This window comes from Molothrus ater, chromosome 25 (assembly GCF_012460135.2).
Source record: "Molothrus ater isolate BHLD 08-10-18 breed brown headed cowbird chromosome 25, BPBGC_Mater_1.1, whole genome shotgun sequence".
NCBI classification, from domain to species: Eukaryota; Metazoa; Chordata; class Aves; order Passeriformes; family Icteridae; genus Molothrus; species Molothrus ater.
Window position 1 is genome coordinate 6,090,071 of NC_050502.2, and position 22,435 is coordinate 6,112,505.

The window sequence follows — 22,435 nt, forward strand, 5'->3', positions numbered from 1 at the left end:
TATCACACTGCAGCATGGGGGCACTGGGGTCACCACAGGAGCTGACAGGATCCATATACATGAGCTGCTGGATTTTGGGACCCAGAGCATGCATTGCTGCAAGGGCAACAGGCGAATCCTGTGGCAAACCCTGCAGGGAATGAGAGGCAACAGCCCCCAGCTCCTGGAGTCTCCCCAAGGCAGAGCCGTGGCTGGAAATGGAATTAATGTTCCAGGAATATTCTATTATTTGCTAATTCTCTTCACATCTTTTTGTTTCACAATTAAGCAAATTAGCGCTTTGATGAATATTAAGACGCTCTTGCCTCATAAAAGATGAGTTAGAGGCATTCCCCCTGGACTTTGCTCCTAATGAAAACACTTCCTCAACTGTTTGAGATCCACACTGGGTCCTTCCCTCCCTGCTGGGAGCATGGGCAGCACGTGGCTCCTGCCACAAAGTGACCAAGAATTAACATTTGAATAAAATAATTCAATTGCAAAGTTTGCACAGATCTCATTATCCAGCCCGAGCTGGATGGGATCTGAAATTTGTGGCTGCTACAGATGCAAGTGTCTGTCCCTGAGTGTCTCCAACAAGCACAAAATGCCTTCCTCAGCCTCAGGGGTTCACTCCCTCAAGGTTTTCAGCAGGGAGAAGACTTTGCCCTCTTCTCAAACATTTCTTCCCTGCTTTCAAATTACTTTATAACCAAGGAACCCCTGCAGCTCATGACAGAGGCAGGAACAGCTCAGAGCCCGAAACCAGCTCAGTTCCCATCCCTTCCAGCCAGGAGCAACCAGGTTCAGCTCTGCCCCAGGCACTGCTGCCAATCTCTGCTCAGGGGCAGAAAAACCCGAGCTCCTCCTGGCCCTCCAAGCCCTTATCCCCATCCAGCCCCTCGGGGCTGATCCCCAGAGCACAGTGCTGAGGAAGTGTCACAGGCATCTCTTATGGAAAATCCTTTCCTTGGGACTTTTCCTCCTGAGAAGCTGAGAGGCCTCAGGAACAAAATGTACCCAATGGTTATCTGCTGCTGTGGAATGCAACAGGTGCATCTGGGATTGGCCTCATGTGGTTGTTTCTAATTCATGGCCAATCACAGCCCAGCTGGCTCGGACAGAGAGTCCAAGCCACAAACCTTTGTTATCATTCTTTCTTTTTCTATTCTTAGCCAGCCTTCTGATGAAATCCTTTCTTCTATTCTTTTAGTATAGTTTTAATGTGATATATATCATAAAATAACAAATCAAGCCTTCTGAACCATGGAGTCAGATCCTCATCTCTCCCCTCACCCTGGGACCCCTGTGCACACACACAGGCACAAGGAAGGGAGCAGCAATGCCCCAGGCAGGGCAGGGCAGGGCAGGGCAGGGCAGGGCAGGGGGCACTCACTCACCTGGCGCTCTGACATGACGTACAGGTACTTGTGGTCGGTGGAGAAGGCCATGTCCCGCAGCACCGGGCTGCCGTCCTTGAACACCGGCACCACCTCGTACTGGATCCCGCCCTGGGGCGGCCCGTCCGCCCGGATCTGCAGCACAAAACACACACAGAGGTCAGCGGGCACCTCCCAGCTGCCAAATTCTGCCTTTGTTTTGGGGTGAGGGGAGGAGGGGGACAAGGTAGGAAAGGGAATGAATCCAAAAATCTCAGCTCTGAACTGCAGCCGAGCAGAGGCAGCGTGTGGGAGCAGGAGCTGGAGCAAAGGTTCTGTCTCCACTGTAGCCAGTGTGATTTCTCCACTCCAGGAGAAATAATGAGAGAGTTTTGTGGTTGCAAGGCGAGCACAGAGACCTCCAGTGAGCCATGATTGACCATCCAGGGGGAAGGAAAACTGTAAACTTTTAAGATTCTCTCTAAAATAAACCTGAAAGGAGACCACAAAACTCTACAGCCAACAGCAAAGCCAGGATTCTGCAGAGGTATTTTTTAATTCTCTAGACACCTATAGAATGACACTTGGATAATCCCCACCACCTCTTCCTGCCACGGAATCCTCCTGGAGCATCATCCCTGCTTGAAACCTGAGGGTGCTGCTGCCACTTCCCTGCCTGGAGGATTCAGCGAGGCCAGGCCAGCCCAGCCCGTTGTGCTGAGCGAGCAGAGCTCTGGCACAGCCCCACACGGTCCAAGCATCCCTCCGAGCCTCCCAAACACCGCCCTGCTCCCGCAGGAAAACCTGCCCGGGCTGTAACAAGCCCCGTCCCTGCCAGCAGCCGCTGCTGCGGAGGAAGCGCCTTCACTTCCCCGAGTTAATAATTGATGGCCTCGGGGGCCGTGGGCAGCGGGATAAACAAACTCCGTACGTTGTCCTTCCCACCAGGATCTGCGCGTTTGGAGAGCCGCGGGATGGGAACGGGGCTGGGCGAGCCACGGGCCGGCAGCGACAGCGCTGCTGGGCCGGGGATGAGCCGGGGATGAACGGGGAACTGCCGGAGATGAGTTGGGATGTACCGGGAAGGTACCGGGAATGTGCTGGGATGTGCCGGGAATTGCCGGAGATGAGTCGGGATGTGCCGGGAATGTGCCAAGGATGTGCAGGCAATTGCCGGAGATGAGTCGGGATGTACCGGGAATGTACCGGGAATGTGCTGGGATGTGCCGGGAATGCGCCAAGGATGTACCGGGAATTGCCGGAGATGAGTCGGGATGTACCGGGAATTGCCGGGAATTGCCGGGAATTGCCGGGATGTACCGGGAATTGCCGGAGATGAGTCGGGATGTGTCGGGAATTGCCGGGATGCACCTGCTGCCCCTCCAGGAGAGGGAAGGCGGCTCTAGGAAAGCCCCTTATCCCATAGATGCCGTCGGCTCCCGCCGGGCTGTGCTGCCCCAGCCCTTTCTGCGGCCCCGGGGTTCCCTGCCTGGCTGCGTAACGGGGCAAAAGGCAGGAAAACCCAAAGGCCAAACCTTCGGAAGAGGCAGGACTGGCACAGAAAGGAGCCTCTTTTTCTGTCCTCGGGAGCTAAGAGAGCAGGTTGTTAAACATCTCGTGGTTTAGCTGAGAAATGAGTCAGCCCAGCTGGAAGAGCCCAGGAGAGCAGAGCTGCTCCCCTGCACCCTCTCCAAATAAATGCTCCCCTCGGAAAGGGCCCCGGTGCCTCCTGCCATGTTCAGACATGTTGGACACACACAAACACATTCATTCTCTGCATTTCTCTCTTTTCCCCTTTACCTCCCGAGTGTTCAGTGCTATAGCAGAACATCAGGAGGGAATGTGAGTGGTCTGTGGAACGCCCACAGCCAGGCACAGGAGCCCCTGGCAGGATTAAGCTGCCAGCCAAAGCCTGCCTCGAAAGCCCTGAATTTTCAGAAAGCAAAATCCCCCAAAAGGCAGAAGGTCAAAGAAAGCAAAATCCCCCCAAAAGGCAGAAGGTCAAAGAAAGCAAAATCCCCCAAAAGGCAGAAGGTCAAATCCTGCTTTAATTCCTCCTGTGAGAATTAGGATTGTCACTGCCCCTGTGAAATACCAAGAATCAGAGGCAGATCCACACCAGTATGAGCCCAGTGCCTTACTGGGTGCTGCCACTGAGTCACCCACGCTGCAGCAGGGACAGAGGGACAGAAATCACCGAGGAATAAAGAGCAGGAACGCGGGGCTGTCAGGGCTCCACAGCCACCACCGTACAAAGGGCTGATTAATGGCCAGACAGGAATGGAAGCCCGGACATGAAGGATCAGCAGCCTTTGTGAAAAACAACTGTTTTCCAGAGTTCCCTCAGGGCACCAGCAGCTCGTTAAATTGAGCTTCTTTCTAGTAATGAGGTCAGACAGGGCTAATAAAGAGAGATACCACTGGACAAGGCTGGTGCAGACCAATTCCAACTGGGAATTGCAGCTCTGGGCTGGAGGCAGTGCCCCACAGCCTCTCCAGCCCGGCTGAGGGCTTGGAGCTGTGCCTGGACGGGGAGCCTGGGATGGGTTTGGTGCCTGGGTTGGAGTTTTGGGGCACAGCACGGGGTGCTGGGCACTGTCTGTGCCCTCCTGCCCCCACAAGGGCCAGGGAGCAGCCCTGGGGCTCTCAGGGACTCTGCCACCATGAGGTGGCCCTGGGCCCAGGACAAGGGGACAGCAGAGCCACTCCCTGGGCGGGTGTTGAAGGCCCAGAGCCCCCAGAGCCCCCAGAGCCCCCAGAGCCCCCAGGCCGAGGGGCACCCAGTGACACCGGGATGCTCCGCTGCATCTCTTGCTCGGGGCTCGGTTTCCATGGCAACAAATGATGATGTCAGAGAGAAGAGCGATGTTTCCCGAGGCCGGGGAGGAAGAAAGGGATCATCTCACACAGCAGGAAGCGTCTTGTTGACGTTTGGAGAGGGAAACCATTCCTCTGCCTCGCGTGTGGGTGCCCTCCCGGCGCCTGACAGCTCCTGAGCCGTCCCTGGAGCAGGGGCTGGGACCAGCCCTGCCCCTCTGGGCTCATCCCCAACCCAGGGCCCTGGGGGAGAGGGGAGCACAGGGATGGGCTGGGATCCCCTGATTCTCTTTGCTCCTGTCCCCTCCCTCTCCCTGTCTCCTCTCCCGGCAGGGTGATGGCCGTGGGAAGGGATCAGGAGAGGGGCACCGAGGGAAGAGGTGGGGATGGGTGGAGCACAGGGGTGGGGAGAGGCACCCCAGGAGCTGGAAACAGGAAACAGAGGGACAGCAGAGCCCAGGAGGACACACCACGGGCTGCCACGCTTGGACAGGGACCTGAGGAGCTGCCCGGGCCACATCCAGCCCTTCCCTCCCGCTGGATGTTTAGAAATCCCTCCTGAGAAGTGCCTCAGGACCCAATCTGCAAATGCAAACTCGTCCCTGCTCGCAGGGCAGCCCGGTGGAGGAGCAGGATGTGCTGGGTGCAGGAGCTGCAGCCCCGCAGAGCCGGGCTCACACTGAGCTCTCTAATACCCCCACAATGCAGCTGCAGGCTAAGCTGGGCTTTATCACCAGAGATTAGCAAAATACCACATTGTGGCAGCGTGTAGGAGCCACTCAAGGATCTAATCTGACATGAAGCTCCAGCACACCTCGTGCAGGAAAGTTCCCCTCAGGTGCTGTGCCCAGGCAGTGCCAGTGCTGGGGTAGCTCTGCACTCCCCCCCAGCAGGCTCCCATTAGGAGACATCGAATCTCTTTGCAGGAACTTTCCATGATTAAATTACCTGTCTGTTTTCATTAGGGGTGTTTCCACCAGGCTGACTCAGGATGGAATTCCTGGTGCCAGAGAAAACAGCTGAATAAGTCCATGCATGAGGAGCTGATTCCCCAGCCTGGGTCCTGCAGCAGGGCCACCCATGAACTCCTCCCCACCTCTGCAGGGGCCTCATGGGTCCCAAAGCACTTTGGGATTCCATGTGGAAACAGCCAGGGAGGCACTGGAGGGGCTCCTGAGAGGATTCCCAGGGCCAGGAGCAGCAGGCGCTGCCTGAACTTGCTGATTTTTGTAATGGCAGCGAAGTGAAATCTGGCCCTGCATGATTCTCCTGGTCCTGCATCCTCTGACCCCCACAGCAACCTCCAGGAGGGGAGAATCCACACCTGGAACTGCAAATTGTTACCCAAAAGGTTTCCAAGAGCCCTTCAGGCCCTCTGGGAGTGAAGTACCCCAGACTCCCTGCTGACATCGGGGCTGGACCCATTTCCAGGTCATCACTGAACCCAGAGGGGTGTGGGGATTTCTGAGGATGCTTCAGCCAGTCCAGCCCACATGTGGGATGTGAGTTTGCCAATGCAGGTGTGCCAGGCCCCTGCAGGACCCCTCCCCATGTGCCCCCCAGCCTTCCCTGCAGGCAGGAGCCGCAGGGTGGGACTGGGCTCCACGTGGGAAGCCTCCCCTCAGAATTCAGCTCAACAGGAATCCCATTGGGTGCCTTTCCTTTAAATCAGAGATGTGTCCCTGAGAAAGCTAATGACAAACCTTACATGCACGTTCCATTCAAATCAGCACATCCAATTAACTTCATTACCTGCAGGCTCCCTCTCTCCCAGGCTCTTTCTCTCCTGTCACATTTTCTTGATGCATTTCTCCCAGATTAGGAGGGAATGGCTCTGTCACCGTGGGCATCACCTTTGCTTTGGCCCCAAAGCCTCCATGGATGGTTCCCTGCAGGAGCTCATGGTCCTGTCAGGCTGGGAGCAAAGCAGCTCCTGAGAGCAGCTCTGCTCCCTGAGGGAGGAGAAAAATCCATCCTCTCCCAGCTCACACTGTCCAACTGAACATTAAATACTCCCACTAATCACTGCTGGGGCTGCCCTTGCAAAACTCTGGGGAGAAAGTCTGCACAAAGTCTGCATTTCAGACCCTGGTGGGATCATCCCAACACTGCCCCAGGAGAGCCACACGTGTCCCCTCTCACCTGGAGCCCACCTTTCCCAATGGATGAAACCGGGAGTTTAAAATTGCCCTTGGCTCAGACAATCCCTGCCCTGCAGCATCTCTGGCTCTCCTGGCTGAGCAGCTGGGCCTGGGTTTATCCCTTGGCATCCAGGGGGTGGGAAGAGGGGAGCAGAGTGGGCAGGCAGGGTGGGCAGCACCCGAGCAGGGGCAGGCAGGGGGCTCCAGCCTCATTTTCTGTGTGGGGGCACCCACAATGTTGGACCTGCCAGGAGAAGAGATTCCACGAACATTTATTCCATCAACACAGCTCCTCCCCTGCCACGGGGAAAGGGATGGGGAGCAGGATCCCCTGCTGCCTTTCTGCAGGGCTCTGGAGGGGAAAGGAGCAGCTCAGCCACCCTGACAGGACAAACCCCTGTGAGCAATTGCCACTGGGGAGGTTCTTTCCTGCTCCAGGCTCTCCCACCCCTGTGCTCCCTCCAGCCTCGTGCAGAGCTGCTCTGGATGAGGCAGGGAGGGTGGCACACAGGCACCATGCAGGGCCCAATCAGCAGCCCCACGTCTTTAATTCATTGCTGCACAAGAGGCTCCTTCAGAACAAAGCTGCCAGTTCAGGAGATCATTCCTTGAAAAGACTTTTTATTTGAAAAGCTGTCAGCTCACACCTTGTCACAGCCCTACTTGCAGCAGCACAACTTTAATAACATGCCACCTCATGCAAATGAGCTGCTAATTAATTAAGTAGTATTCTTCCGGGGATGGATTCATTAGAATGAAATTTGGGCTGGCGAGGCTGGATTGCTTTGGATGGTGCTTTAAATCAGCAGCATTGTCTTCTCCTGGAGGCCCAGCTCTCCCTCCCATCCAGAGGGAAGCTCCTTCCCATTCCGTGCCCCCAGGCAGGCTCTGCACACCCTGGTGCTGCAACCACCTCTGCAAGGCCCAGACCAGCCCTAAACCAGCCCAAACCAGCAGTGAGGTGTACAAAACGATGTATGAGGTGCCCACAAGATTTTCCCCTACAGTTCTGAGGAAATCCAGTGCAGGGGAGGGCTCAGTACGAAAGCAGGAGGTAGAGGCTGTTAATTTGGGGGGCTCCAGGATCAGGGCATGCTGAGCAGGAGCAGAGCTGATTCCTTTGGAGCACTTGTTGGAAAGAGACAATTGCTGGGGGTCCAGGGCCAGCAGCATCAAACACAGCCCTCAAAGGGTGGAACACTCAGGGTCCTGGGGGCTTCCTGCCAGGAGGAGGAGAGCTCAGGGCACAAACCCTGTCCTCTTTAATCTGTCCCCAGGGAGCAGGGACGTCCCTTCCCTCTGTTCAGCAATAATCCCCTTCTCCCTTTCCCCTCCTGTTTGATTTTTGGGGAGGTGGTGGCTCCAGGAGCAGGCAGAGGGGTTTTTATTCCTCCAGCATCCTGCTCTCATCCTGTGGGTCTGGCAGCCTGGAGGGGCACTGCAGGGTTGGCTGGGTGGACACAGCCCAGGCTGCCCCTGAGCCCTCTCAGTGCCACAAACCCTGGGAAGGGTCATTCCCGGCCTTTTCCCATTCTCTGCCCTTGTTCTCCCCTTTGCCCTGAGCCAGAGCTGGGCTCAGTGTTGGAGGCACCCAAAGGAACACAGGAGCCAGGACAGAAACCCAGAACTGCCTGGCTCTGTCTGCAGGACACACGCAGGGGTGGAGGGAGGTGTGAGAGGCGTCTGGGGAGTGAAAAACAGGAGAACAGGGCTGAGTGCTGAGCCTGAGCTCTGTGAGGCACAGAGAGCACCAGAGCAAGCCCACAGCTGGTGTCATTCTGGTGCTATTTAGGGCGAGGGAGGCACCAGGTATCTGCTTGTCACAAACCATTTGCAGCTCTTGCCCAAAGCCCCCAAAATAGCCCTGCATCTGTGTTGTGTGTCCACACCTCACCTGTGCCCTTCCAGCTGAATAATCCTGCACAGCTCCGTGCCAGGCTCCCTCTCCCCAGGAACATCCTCCTGCAGCTCTGCATTTCACAGCTGAAGGGATTGGTCCTGCTTGCTTTGCTTTGTTGACCTTGAGTGGCCATGTAAAATGGCATCAAAAGCCACTTAGACAAGACTGTCTAATGTGAAGTTTGCTCTAAACGAGCTTCAGTGAGTCGAGATTCTCCCCAAGGAGGAAAAAACTAAATGACTGTCAAAAATTGCCACACAAAAACCCTGTTTCTCCAAAGCCACGGCTTCCAGCTGATCAGGTGGGAGCCACAGGGCTCCTCAGGAAATATTATTCTCTTTCCTCTTTGAAAACATCATGTAAGTAATATGTTTGAAATGGCTTCGATTTCCTGCCCAGCACCTCGGGGGGATGCTGGAACATGAGCCAAACTCGGAGCTGCCGAGGGCCAAAACCCAGAAGGAAATAAGAGAATGCAGATTTTATTGTCTTTGGGGTTTATAAAGCTGTGGATAAACCCTGCCTGGTGGTTCTGCGCTGCTCTGGGTCAGGCAGGAGCCAGCAGGTGAACAAGGAGGCCGTGCACATTTTTGGTTTCACTTGTGCATGCAGAGCCAGTCATGTGTTACTGATCAGATCTAACCTTGCTGGGGCAGAGGATGTGAGAGAATTACCGAGCTCAGCTCAGCTCAGATCCCGGGAAATGAGGGAAATGAGGGAAATGAGGAGTCTCTCCCAGCCCCCAGACCCTCCTGCCCAGCAGGGGCAGAGCTGCAGCTGGCAATGGGCACTTTCCGCCTGTGAACCGGGGCAGAGCCTCACAAAGGGCTGGGTCTCCGGAGGTCGTGTGAGGACAGAGAGCCCCGGGCAGGCTGGCAGCGCCCCAGGGCTCCCTGCAGGCCTCCCCTGGCCCTGCTGCCTGCCTGGGCTCTGGCAAAGCCCCAGCAGGGGCTGGCTCCGTGCTTGGGGCTGCCTCAGCATCCCTGGGCACGCAGGAGCTGCAGCAATGTCACCTGCAGGAGGGCACCAGGCAGGGCCAGCAGGGCTGGGGACATTGGCTGGTGCATTCCCTGTCCTGGAGGCACCGAGGGCTCCTGATTGGAGGCTCTGCAATAAATCCCTGGCGCTGAATCTGTTTGCTCATTCATGCCCCAGTCTCCATCAGACGGAGGTTTGAGGTAGCTCAGGTTCCTGGTGTGTGAGGAAAGCTCCTGCTGCCCCTCTGAGCTGCTTCCCCAGTGCTATTCTGGGGCAGATCAAGGATAAAAATAAAAACAAAAAGCAAAATCTCCTCCATCTCCGCACTGAAACTCCCTAAGCCTTCGGCACATGCCCTTTGCAGCATCTCAGAGTCAATCAGCAGATAAGCAGATGAGCTGGCTCTGAACAATCTGTGTGTGCAACACATGGAATGCTGCTCAGGCCTGGGCTGCAGCGGGGTTTGCTGGGCTGGGCTCAGGGCACACGTCTGTCCCTGTCCCTCTGTCCCTGTCCCTCTGTCCCCTTCCCAACATCAGCAGCAGGAGCTGGGCCCAGGCTGGGTGCAGGGGTGCAGGCACAAAGCCCCAGCACATTCCTGCCCTGCTCCATCATTGACCTGTAGGTAAACACGTGGCTTCCGCCCTAATCCCCTGCAGCCTCATGAACATCAGCCGCGCTAAATTTTTCATGTAATTAAGAGAAAAACCCTAATCCAGTGTAATTAGCTCCCTGATTGCCAGCGTCAGGCAGCAGAGCAGTGTTTGAACAGCAATTCAGGTCTAGCTGGTTAGGCAAACACTGCGTGTGTGGCTCAGTAATTCAACACTGGAGCGGCTCCCCCTGTGCTGTCCTTTGGGCTGCTTCCCTCAGAGCTTCCCCTGCTCCAGGGGCCTCATCTCCCCAAAGTGCTGCTCCAGTTACAGCCCCGAGGGGCGTGGAGCCAGGCCAGCAGCGCAGCCAGAGCCCCCTCCCTGCTGATGCTGGAGTGGAGCCCCCATCTCACCGGGATTTTGGGTCAGCACCACCCCTGCCTGCCCAAATTCAGCACCTGAGAGGCACAACTGAGAGCCTGGTGGGGAAACAGGCTCCTGGTGGGGATGCTCAGCACCAGCACCACAACCAGGCAGGGCTGGAGGCCACCACAGCTCCGAGGGGCTTTGTGGTGCAGAGCAGAGCCCATCTCAGCACCCAGCCCTCGTGCAGAGCAGAGCCCATCCCAGCACCATCCCAGCACCCAGCCCTTGTACAGATCAGAGCCCATCCCAGCACCCAGCCCTCGTGCAGAGCAGAGCCCATCCCAGCCCCATCTCAGCACCCAGCCCTCGTGCAGAGCAGAGCCCATCCCAGCCCCATCCCAGCACCCAGCCCTCGTGGCTTGCAGTGATATTTTCCTCGTTCATTCATATACATGAAGGCAGAATTTTAAGAGTGAAATGTTCGAATTTTGGGAAGGGGAAGCAGATGGGAGAGGAACAGAGAATGTGGATGTGTGTGCCAACAGGGAGGCAGAGAAACCAAGAAAGCACAGAGAGAAGACACCTTCACTTAACCACTTCATCCATCCCCAGCAACGAGGAGCTGAGCTGCTGAAGGCACTGTCAAATATTTCTGTTTTCTTTCTAAAATTCACCTGTGACAAACTACAGACACCTCCAGCTCTCAGCAGTCACACCTTCATCTTCAGACTCAATACCAGCCTGCTGAAACGCAGGTTTGAAAGCGATATCATTGTAGGAGTATTTGCTGGAGTGTCTCAAGGAGGGTTTTGTTCCTCATCCTAGACAGTTCACAAAGGGTTTTTCTGCTTTTGGAGAAAGGTCTTGGTCTCTGGGCAGTTTTGGTTGCTGCTGCTGTAGGGGCTGAGTGTTTGTGCCTGGGACACTGCAGACCCCAGAACCAGCTCCCTGTGTGAGGAGCAGGCTCAGAACCTTCCCACAGGCCCAGCCGTGCAGCCTGACTCCCTGCAGAGCCCTGGATCCCTGCTGGATCCCCAGAGCCAGCCCTGGGTGTGTGCAGCCAGCCCCAGGAACATCAGGAGCCCTGGCATCACCGGGATGAGCCCTGGCAGAGATCTGCAGCCAGCCAGGGACAGTGCCAGGGGTGCTGGAAGGGGCAGGGGATGGGGTTGGGAGGAAAGGGACTGTCACAGACATCTCTTATGGAAAATCCTTTCCTTGGGACTTTTCCTCCTGAGAAGCTGAGAGGCCTTGGGAACAAAATGTAACCAATGGTTATCTGCTGCTGTGGGATGCAACAGGGGCATCTGGGATTGGGCTCATGTGATTGTTTCTAATTCATGGCCAATCACAGCCCAGCTGGCTCGGACAGAGAGCTGAGCCACAAACCTTTGTTATCATTCCTTCCTATTCTATTCTTAGCCAGCCTTCTGATAAAATCCTTTCTTCTATTCTTTTAGTATAGTTTTAATGTAATATATATCATAAAATAATAAATCAGCCTTCTCAAACATGGAGTCAGATCCTCATCTCTCCCCTCACCCTGGGAGGGTCACAAGGGAGCTGCTCAGTCACCTCCAGCCAGCTCTGAGGTGACCTGAGGGGCACCACGGGGCCGTTTGCCATCCCCTGCCCCCAGAAGCTGCAGTTCCAACAAGGGGAGGGGTTCTTTGAATTGCTCTCACTAAAAGCAGACCAGGTATCAAATGTTCCTAAAGCTTTTGAAACAAGGGCTACAAACTGAGCCAAGGCTCAGAGCTGATATGGAAAGTTCCCTCCCAGGACAGATTTTCCCAGTGAGGGAGGGCTGGCAGCCAGGGCAGCCTCTGTGCACGAGGCCACTGCTCAATGGCAGAGGAGCTGAGCCCCTTCTTGCCTTCCTCTTCTGTTGCTCAGAAGCAGCACAGCCCCCCTGCACACCCACACCTCTGCAGGGAGGATCTGCTAATGATCCCCGGCCTCCTGCTATGCCACTGCCGTGATTTATTGGTTGTGTCATGGCTTGCGCTCAGCTGTGAAGGAATCTTGCCGTGACCTCAAGCCATGAGACCCCAATTTTCCTGGTGTTGGAGGAAAATGGCCTGGCCAGCCCAAGCCAGCAGGTATTTAGGTATTTCCCTGTCTCCTCCTGCATTTTGTGCTGCCAGAGCCTGGCTGGGGGCCAGGTCCTGCTCTGAGCATCTGGAGTGCTGTGGTTTGTGCCTTCACCTGCTCCCCAGGGGCTCTGTGCCTTGAAAATTCACTCTAAAGCAGCTTCAAACCGTCCAGTTTTCATTATTAATATGACTCCTTTCATCAGAGTCCACTCATCTTTTTGCTTTCTATTTCTGCCTCTACCCTTTCATTGTTTCCCCGTTGCTTCCATGGGAATGGCACCGAGACCCCGAGCCAGCAGCAGGAATTCATTCCATCAAAGCTTCCTCCTGCAGCCGAGGGTTTGTTGTGGGGTTTTCTTCCCCCCTCGTTTTAATTCCATCTGTATTTAATCCCAGACAAACACAAACAACAATCTCAGCTCCCTAAGGCCATCGCTTTCTAAATCAGTTACAGCCAACTCCAATTAGCAGGCAGGCAACATGAGCAGCTCCTGGATCTTTGGGAAGGAGCCAGCCCAGAAGGTCCTTTTCCCCAGACTGTCCCTTTTTTCCTTCTGAAGGACTTGCACCATCATTAGAGGCACCGGCTCTGCGAGATGAAACCCCCTCCCCTCTGCCTCTGCCGCCGTGGGGATGATGTTCCACGGCCTCATTAATGCTGTTTGTGCTTCTGTGCTCCAGCACCTGAGCCTACCTGCAGGCTTTGATTTATAAGAGCATCCCAAAGGCTCTACAAGTGCTGAAGAGAGACTTTATTGGTCACTTTAGCTTCCCTCTCAGCCTGCACTTGAAACTGCTGCTCAACAGCCTCTCTCAGCCGGGCTGAGCAGAGGCAGCTCCTGCCAGGCACAAACCTGACCCTCCTCAGGGCGAGAGAGGATCTCTCCGAGGTGCCCTGGGGAAGCCTCTCCCTTCTCAGGCCATGACAGCATCTCCTGGAATTACCCTGGGGAAGAACCCACCAGCCCTCAGAGGAACTCACCCCATTCAACATGGAATTGTTTGGTTGAACATGACTGAGAGTTCACCGTCCTCAGGTTGTTTGGGTGGGAATTGTGTGATCCTGCAGGCTGGTGGGATTTTTCTGGAATTATCCAGACAGGCACTTGTTGTTTAGGGCTCGGAGCTGGTGGTGTGCCCTGCTCTGCCAGGGCTCTGCTGGCTGCTCTCCCTTGCTGGGTGTCTGGAGGGCGCTGGGGGCACTGGTGGAGCTCAGTCCTTGGTGCAGGGACGTGCCCAGGCAGGACACACTGTCCCCCCAGAGCCTCCCTGCCTCCATGAGGGAGCTATTTCAGGCAATGATTTCAGATGAAAATCTGTGTTTTATTAACTGTGGGTGTGCTTTGCTGCTGGACTCTTTAATGTCCTTGCAGCTGCATCAATGTGAGCCATGGAGGAACCACTGAACCCGACTGCCAGGAGCTGTCACCCCTGCTGGGACACCAGGGTGTGCCCGGGGTGGGGGCCATGGCCAAAGCTGCTGTCCCCCCTCTCCTGTGGAACACAGAATCCTGCAGGCTGGGAAACGCCTCCAAGATCATCAAACCCAACCTTCAGCCGCTGCCACCAAACCACGTCCCAGGGCCACCTCTGCCCCTTTTGTGAGCACTTCCACTCCACCACTGCCCTGGGCAGCTGCTCCAATGTCTGGCCACTGTTCCAATGAAGAAACTTTTCCCAATATCCACCCTATCCAGGGCCACTGTGGCAGTGGCTGGGGCCGTGCCCAGCCCAGGGAAGGGTGGCCAGGCAGGTCCATCTGGAGACGCCGCCGGGTTTCTGTGTCCTTCCCGCTGGCTGGCAGGGACTGCACGGAGCCAGATCCAGCCCTGCTGGGCTCCAGCTCAGCGTGCTGCCAGCAGCTGCCACAGGGACAGACGAGGCTGGGAGAGAAAACCACTTGCATTGCTGCAAACCCCTTCCCCAGCCCAGCGCCCAGGCTCGCGCTGCGCCGACAATCCGGCGTTGCCTGCGCTCGTCTCCCGCTGCGTGCACGCACCTCCCCAGCAGCCTGGAAAAGGATTTCCCCCATTCATGCCTCTTCCTCCCATGCAGGGCTATCAGAAAGAGCAGCGTGTGCAGGCAGACAGATTTATCCACCTGCCCTACCTGGCAAAACTGATTGGGTTTGACAGACATGCCCGGGATGTGCCGGCGCGTTAACGACCGCTTTAGCATGGAAACGAGCAGAGCAGTGCTCCTCGCAGATGTTAGGAGGAGAAGTTTATCTAAAGCATATTTTATGGCTGTGCAGAATGTATTAGATCAGCAGCCTCAAGAAAAAATCACTACAGGCTCCTTCCCTAACAAACACACACAAATTTTTAAAATCAAATAAAACAAAACCTCCTCCGAAGAAAGTGTGACACGTTTTACGAACCAAATTCTTTGCTGCTGAGGTGAGTTCAGCTCTTGGGTGAGGACTAGAGAGATCACCAGGAAGGGGAAAGGGGTGAGAAGCAGCCAGTCCAGCCCCACACAACCCAGCCCTGCAGATCAATCATTCCCAGGATCTGTCTTCCCCCTCCAAGCGGGTGATTTAAGTCCTGTTATTTTAGAGACAGAGCAGCATTAATGGGCTCCACTGTCTGCAAAGTGCTCGTGCTTAGATCCCCGCGAAGCTGAGCAAGAGAGGCACCAGGCTAAAAAATGTTCCCTCTCAAGCAAAACAGACTCGCACTTGGATTGCACAGAAATTAAAGCAACAAAAGGTCTCTGAAGCCAATTGCCATCTAACTGAGAAACAGGCTCGTCACTTTGTGCACCCATCTGGCAGGGACATACTTTCCATTTCAGCAAGTGCGAGGATGGGTGGACGGCGAGGGGAATGTGAGAACAGCAAAGAAAGGAGAAGAATGCAAACCTGCGGGACAACACTGCTGCCCTGTCACGAGTACTGTACTCTATTCATATGAAAATCCATACGGCTGCTACTGTTGCATGCGCTCTTCTTACACAGCATGAAATTAAAATTCCTCCTCAGTCTCACATTGCCAGCACTACAGAGCAGCTCCAGAGCAGGCGAGCAGACAATTTATCCTTTGGCTTCCTCAGACGGGTTTGTGCTGGGATTGGGAGCCACTGGGGTGAGGGAGACGAGTCCATTGCCCACGGTGACAAATTCTGCTTCCCAAACAAATCCCAGAGAAATATTGCTGGCCTCCAGTCTGGCTGCTGGTGCTCCTTTTCCCAGCGCAGTTTCACATGTGTAATTCCCCCCAGGCCCCCCTGCCACTTCCCTTCTTATCTTCCCAGAACAAACTCAACGTGCAGGCTAATTTCAAGGAGTGTTTCACCCAGAGTCCAGCCAAATGTCAGTGGATCTGCTGGAAATGCAAATCGAGACAATCATGCAAAAGAGGAGGGCTTATGGATTGTGCGGGAGGGCAACAGAAGGCAAATAAAAGCTGACAGGGAGAGGGAGCGGGGAACAAATCTCCCGTCTCAAGCTGTTGAGCATTTGCACAAATGCCCGTCGAGCAGCACAGACAGATTCCCCAAAATGCCCAAATCCCATTGATTATCCCTGCTAAATTGCCTGCGTGCCTCCAAACCCCTCCTATCGCCCAGCTCCTAAAGCAGCATCTCACTCCCACCATTGCCACCCACTCCACGGGGTGTAAATGACAGGGAAGAGATGGAGAAGGGATCTGGAGCAGAACTGAGGAGCCTGGGAGGGGTTTTTTTTTGTGTTTTCCCAAATCCCAAAGAGCCATTGAGTTGTCAAAAGCAATTGCAGCTCTCACAGAAAGTGTTTTATTTTGTGCTTTTGAGAAAGTCGGGATAACTGCGAGATCATCTGGGGACAAAGTGAGGGGAAGATGCTGGAGACGAGAACTTGATTAGCTCAGGCCCAGCCACAAGAGTTTTTCAGATACAAGCAGATTTGTTCATTATGTGTGCAAAGGAACAGCAAGCAGGAGGACAGGATCTATACTATGTGTTGTAACATGACATAGAATGAATCCCCTCAGGTTACAAAATTCCTTATAAATGGTAAGGGGGATGGTGTCTGCTGTGTTATATTTTATCACACTTTCTATCAAAATATCCCTGGCAGGGAGCCTCTTTGGAGACGCAATCAGTACCAAAGCCTTGTTTGGGGAAGGAGGAACAGCAGCAAACTCCAAAATGTTCCTTGGGAGAGCTTAGGAGAGAAAGCCCTTAGAGTGGGGTTAGTGGGGTCTGGCCTTCTTAAATCACCTCATTTTATGGCTTTTACCAGCCCCATAGGAGCAGAGATGCTCTCAAGGTCTATTAACAGCAGCGCTAATCCAGGCTGGCTGCTTCCACCTGCCCTGAGCCCCAGGGAGCACAAAACACTTCCCAGAGCATCCCAGAGAATGAGCACAAAACACTTCCCAGAGCATCCCAGAGAACGAGCACAAAACACTTCCCAGAGCATCTGAGAGAAGGGAGCACAAAACACTTCCCAGAGCATCCAGAGAATGAGCACAAAACACTTCCCAGAGCATCCCAGAGAATGAGCACAAAACACTTCCCAGAGCATCCCAGAGAGGAGAGCACAAAACACTTCCCAGAGCATCCCAGAGAACGAGCACAAAACACTTCCCAGAGCATCCAGAGAAGTTTGTCACCTCCCGGGTGACCTGGGGCAGTGCTCACGTTTCACGTCCCCCCTCACAAAGCCTGGATCCTCCTCAGCCCCTGAAGCAGGGCAGGGTGAGCGGGGCTGGTGGCACCGGGGTGGGGACAGCGGCTCCTCCCGTGCTGGCCTCTCTGAGTGCTCACGCTTGGCTGCCCCCTGCACTTTTGTGAGGCACTCCGGTGTTTTTGGCAGGCACTGAACTGGAAGGAAAAGGGTCTGATTATCTCCTCCAGCACCTCAGTGCTGACCCAGAGCACTGACCCCTTTCCTGTCACTCTACATTTGCTCTGGATGTTTTACACAGCGAGGGGGCAAAGCCTTCCCGATTGATCCGGGCTGCATCCAAAGGCACCGCCCGGCTCCAGCTCCATCCCTCAGAGCCTGGGGCTCGCGAGCTGCCTGCCCTCCTCAGAGGAGAGATCTGGGGCCATGCTGGGGTCAGGAGCTCCAGCACAGCCTGGGCAGCTCTCATTCACACAGAAGCTTCTCCAGTGTCTGTTCAGAAGGCAGATAATGCTGCCTGCATTTACAGCAAAGCCGTCTTTGGCACGCCTCACAGAGCCCCAGGATGGTTTGGCTTGGGAAGGACCCCAAAGATCACCTCATTCCAAAGGTGGGGACCATCCCACTCCCCCAGGTTCCCCAGAGCCCCATCCAGCCTGGCCCTGAGCACCTGCAGGGATGGGGAGCCCTGATGTTGACCCTGCCCCCAGACTGAACCAGCTGCACCGGGCCCATTCCAGCACCCCCTGCTCAGAGCAGCTCCCCCATGATGGGGCACCATCCCCTGAGGGTCCCTGGGTGACAGAGCCCCCTGTCCCACCCTGTCCCTCTCTGCTCCCCTCCCTTCCCAGGAGCAGCTCTGTGCTCAGCCACGTCCTTGCCATGAGAGGTGCAATTTGGAGCAATTTCCCTGCCAGTCTCGCTGCAATCTCGTGTAATCTCCCCCCAGAGGGGATCAGAGATCCCACGGTGCTGCAGGGAATGCAAATCACATCCCCCACGGCTCTGAATGATGCAGGGCAGAGAGAGCAGCCAGCAGAACCCAGGGAGGTGGGCTGGGCTGGGCTGGGGTCTGCCTGCTCCTCTTGGGGTTCTCCACCTTAGCCCAGGCACACAAAGAGCTTCAGCAGTGCCTGGGCAAGGCAAATCATTTGTCAGGACCATCCCAGCACTGAGCAGCACCACCAGGAGAGGCAAGAAATGGAAAATCCAAATGCAGGGAGGCCCAGAAATAAGGAGGGAGGGACCAGTGCAATATTTTCACTTTGTTCTCCTAATGGGGTGGGAGCTGGGAGAAAGTTCCCAGAGGGCACATGAAACCTCTGCCAGCTCCTTTTCCCTGTCAGAAACCCCAGCCAGGCTCCCAGAGCCCTCCAGATTAGGCCGGGATTTGCTCATTCTGGGATTTTGCTGTAATCCAAACCACAATTCCCTGATAAGCTCTCACCACGTTTGTGAACCAACGTGTCCCAGATGCTGGGGCTGCCAGGAGAGCCCACAAACCAATTCCTGCTGGGAGCGGTGGCCAATCCCCAGCTCTGCCCGCCTCCCTCCCATCCTGTGCAGGGCAGCAGGAGCAGCACAGCCCGGGGGTGCCTGGCAGGTCCCAGGGCACCTCTGCAATGTTTCCCTGCCTGGTGTGAGCTGCAGGGACACACACAGGAGCACACACAGCTGGGGGAGGCTGATGTGGGAGAGCAAGCCTCCAAAAAACACAGGGGCTGCACAGCTAGCGAGCTCTGCTTTCCTAAAAATTACCTCTTATAGCTGGATTCAAACTCCTTTAAAGTTTCGGCATTTGATTCCCTTTAAAAACCCCCTTTGCCACAGCAGCACTCACATAAAAGCCACATTTATTCTTTTGGGAAATGCATTCGCAAAAGGCATTTCCAGGGCTCGGGAGAGCGGAGTGGGGCAGACCCTGAGCCTTGACCCTGCACAGGCACGGGGCAGAGGAGCCAGGAGCACCGATGGGATGGGCCCATGGCACAGGAGGAGCCCCTGGGCACTGCCACTCAGATCCACCTGCAGGGAATGGAGGTGGATTAATGGACTAATACTGAGTCCAGATGTGTAGAAGTCCCTGGCAGGGATTATTTTCCAGCACTGATTGCTGTTTAGACAGGAGCAAGGCAAAGCAGATCCCTCTCCTCTGCCCAAGGTGCTGCAGGGGTTTGGAGCTCCCCTGAGCCTGCCCAGGGTCACCAGCTCCGGTGTCCCAGCCCAGCAGAAAATTGTCCCCAGAACCTCAGGGCTGCCACATCAGCCCTTTCCTTTCCTTTCCTTTCCTTTCCTTTCCTTTCCTTTCCTTTCCTTTCCTTTCCTTTCCTTTCCTTTCCTTTCCTTTCCTTTCCTTTCCTTTCCTTTCCTTTCCTTTCCTTTCCTTTCCTTTCCTTTCCTTTCCTTTCCTTTCCTTCCCTTCCCTTCCCTTCCCTTCCCTTCCCTTCCCTTCCCTTCCCTTCCCTTCCCTTCCCTTCCCTTCCCTTCCCTTCCCTTCCCTTCCCTTCCCTTCCCTTCCCTTCCCTTCCCTTCCCTTCCCTTCCCTTCCCTTCCCTTCCCTTCCCTTCCCTTCCCTTCCCCTCAGGAAAGCACAAAGCTCACTTTCAAACAAAGGCTGACATGTCTTGAAACAATTGTTGCCCATCTTGGGGGAGGAGAGGGCTGGTAAAAGATTATTTTGGGAGATTATGTCTGGAGTGACTGACAAACTGATCTGCAGCAGCGTTTGTTTTTAATCTGAAACAGGTTTGGGATAGAACTGAGAGGAAAAAGCTGCAGCCACCCACAGCCAGGAGCTGCAGCCAGCAATGCAAACGTGAGATCAGCTACAGCCACCTCCCTCACTGGCCACACATCCCTGTCCCCTGTCCCCTGTCCTCTGTCCCCAGCACTGCCAGAGAACAGCCCTGCCTCCCTCCCTGGGGCAGGGACAGACACACAGACACACAGAGGGGCTGTGCTACCCCTGGGGCATCACCCATACACCCCAGAGCCCCCAGAGCTGGGGCAGGGACAGACACACAGACACACAGAGGGGCTGTGCTACCCCTGGGGCATCACCCATGGACCCCAGAGCCCCCAGAGCTGGGGCAGGGACAGACACACAGACACACAGACACACAGAGGGGCTGTGCCAGCCCTGGGCATCACCCAGAGCCCCCGGGGCACAGGGCTGGGCTGGAGCCCTGCACTGGCACTGCTGGAAGGTGATTTTGCACTCCAGCAAAGCCCAAACATTTCCAGGTCTCTCTGGGGTGCCAGCCTTTATTGGGGTTTTGTTCCTGTCCAGGCAGGGCAGTGCCAGGGGCTGCAGCCCTCAGCCCCCATCCTTGGCACAGCCCTGGGCAGTGCCTGAAGCTCAGCAGTAAAGGCAGCCCCAGATGAGCAGCACACAGCAGCTGCAGGAGGGCTGGGGGAATTAAATTAATCCCTTCATTATCAACCTGAGCCCTGGGAAAATCTGCAGGAATGGCTGGGGCGGTTCAGAGCACTAAACCCAGCTCAGCTGGGCCAGCACAGCTGGGCTGGGCTCTGATCCCCCTGCCCCAGCTGCCACCAGGGCTGCCAGCGCCACCAGGGCTGCCAGGCAGTGCCACCAGAGAGGCCTCTCCTTGTTGAGATGAATATCTCCAATTGCATTTGTGCTGAAGAATTACACAGAGGCAGGCACAGGCTGAGAGCTCTGGCCCCCAGCCCGTGCTGGTGGTCCGGGCTGGGGTGGAAGGGGCAGCACACCTGGGGAGGGGGGATCAGCACTGGGGCTGCTCCTGCTCCTCCATCCCCATCCCAGCACACACAGGCAGCTGAAAGCAGATTTATCTGCTGGACAATGAAGGCAAAAGAGTCTCCAAAGGGACGAGTTTCAGGCCAAATCACCAGGGCTTTAATCCCTCTCCAAAGTGTCAGAGTTGGATGGGGAGGGGAGGATGGGGAAGGGAGGATGGGGAAGGGCAGGATGGGGAAGGGGAGGATGGGGAGGGGAGGATGGGGAAGGGAGGATGGGGAAGGGGAGGATGGGGAAGGGAGGATGGGGAAGGGGAGCCAGAGAACGGCCTGAGGTGGAAGGGACCTCAAATCTCCTCTCATTCCATGCCCAGGGACCCCGTCCATGATCCCAGGGTGCTCCCAGCCCTGTCCAGCCTGGCCTTGGGCACTGCCAGGGATGCAGGGGCAGCCACAGCTGCTCAAAACCAGTCTGAAATCACCATGGGAGCCCTCCAGCTCCCAGAGGTCCCAGAGCTGTTACAGGCTGGGGCTGAGCACAAAGAGCAGCCAAGGAAAGGCTGCAGAGGAGGAGACCTGGTCCAGGGTGGGCCTGGGGCTGGCCCAGCACTGCTCCCAGGGCTCAGGGGAGGCAGAACTGGGCCGGAGGGGGCAGTGCCGCCCTTGGGAGTGCAGGGATTGCTCATCATGAGCCAGCAAAGCTCCTCGCTTTCAAAGGAGGGAAAGGGAAGAAAAAAACAGCTTTAAAAAAAAAAAAGTAAAAAAATCAATCAGCCACAAATTATAAATAAAAGAGATGAAAGTTGAGAGCGAAACGAAACAAAGCCCCAGGTGGCCTCTGCCTGGGGCACTCCTGCTAATTTTAGCTCCTCAGCTCTTCCCTGATCTGTCTGGTTCCATGACTGCACAGTTTCAGAGCTTTTCCCGCAGCTCCTGAAAATGTTCAGGACCCCTCCCTGCTCTGATGGGGCTGTGGGGGCCCAAAGAGCGGCTGCTGGCCATGGCACTGTGAGCCCACCCAGCTCCTCCCCAGGCCGCGGGGATTTGGGACCGTCCCTGCAGCCCTGGAGCCCCCTCCTGCTCACCCCCGTGCTGGGGTCCCCTCCCATAGACCCCCCTGACTCTGAGCAGAGGCTGAGCAGAGCCCCCCAGCCCCTTCCCCAGCCCATTCCTGCTCCCCCTGCCCAGACCACGCTGGCTCCGGGGCGTTTGGGAGGGGGCCTGGCTGGGCAGAGCCTTGGCAGCCCCCACCTTTATTCCAGAGAGAGCAGCAGCAGCAGCCTCCCTGACAGCAGCATCCCATGCAGCAGAGTGGATCTAAATTCCTAATGAAGGAATAAATCTGGGAGCTGGGGACATTTACTGTGACCCCATTCACACAGAGCCTTTGTGGGGCGGGGGCCAGCACTGCTCGGTGCCCCGTTCCCATCCCAGTTCCCAATTCCCAATTCCCAATTCCCATCTTCATTCTCCATTCCCATTCCCCTTCCCCCATTCCCCATTCCCATTCCCCATTCCCATTTCCCATTTCCCCATTCCCATTCCCATTCCCCATTCCCATTTCCCATTTCCCCATTCCCATCCCAATTCCCCATTCCCCATTACCATTTCCCCATTCCCATCTTCATTCTCCATTCCCATTCCCCATTCCCCATTCCCCATTCTCATCCCAGTTCCCCATTCTCCATTCCCCATCCCAATCCCCATTCCCATCCCCATCCCCATCCCCATTTCCCCATTCCCATCTTCATTCTCCATTCCCATTCCCCATTCCCCATTCCCCATTCTCATCCCAGTTCCCCATTCTCCATTCCCTATCCCAATCCCCATTCCCATCCCCATTCCCATCCC

At 55.7% G+C, this 22,435-nt stretch overlaps 1 protein-coding gene across 1 annotated transcript in view; it reads right to left on the minus strand.

The window, feature by feature from the left end:
• The window catches only part of PLXNA2 (plexin A2), a 171,537-nt gene that overhangs the window by 119,809 nt on the left and 29,293 nt on the right, over positions 1–22,435 (minus strand). Inside the window, exon 4 of the mRNA XM_054517302.1 lies at positions 1,380–1,514. Within this exon, the coding sequence (XP_054373277.1) occupies positions 1,380–1,514 (135 nt within the window). The remainder of the gene's footprint in view (positions 1–1,379; positions 1,515–22,435) is intronic.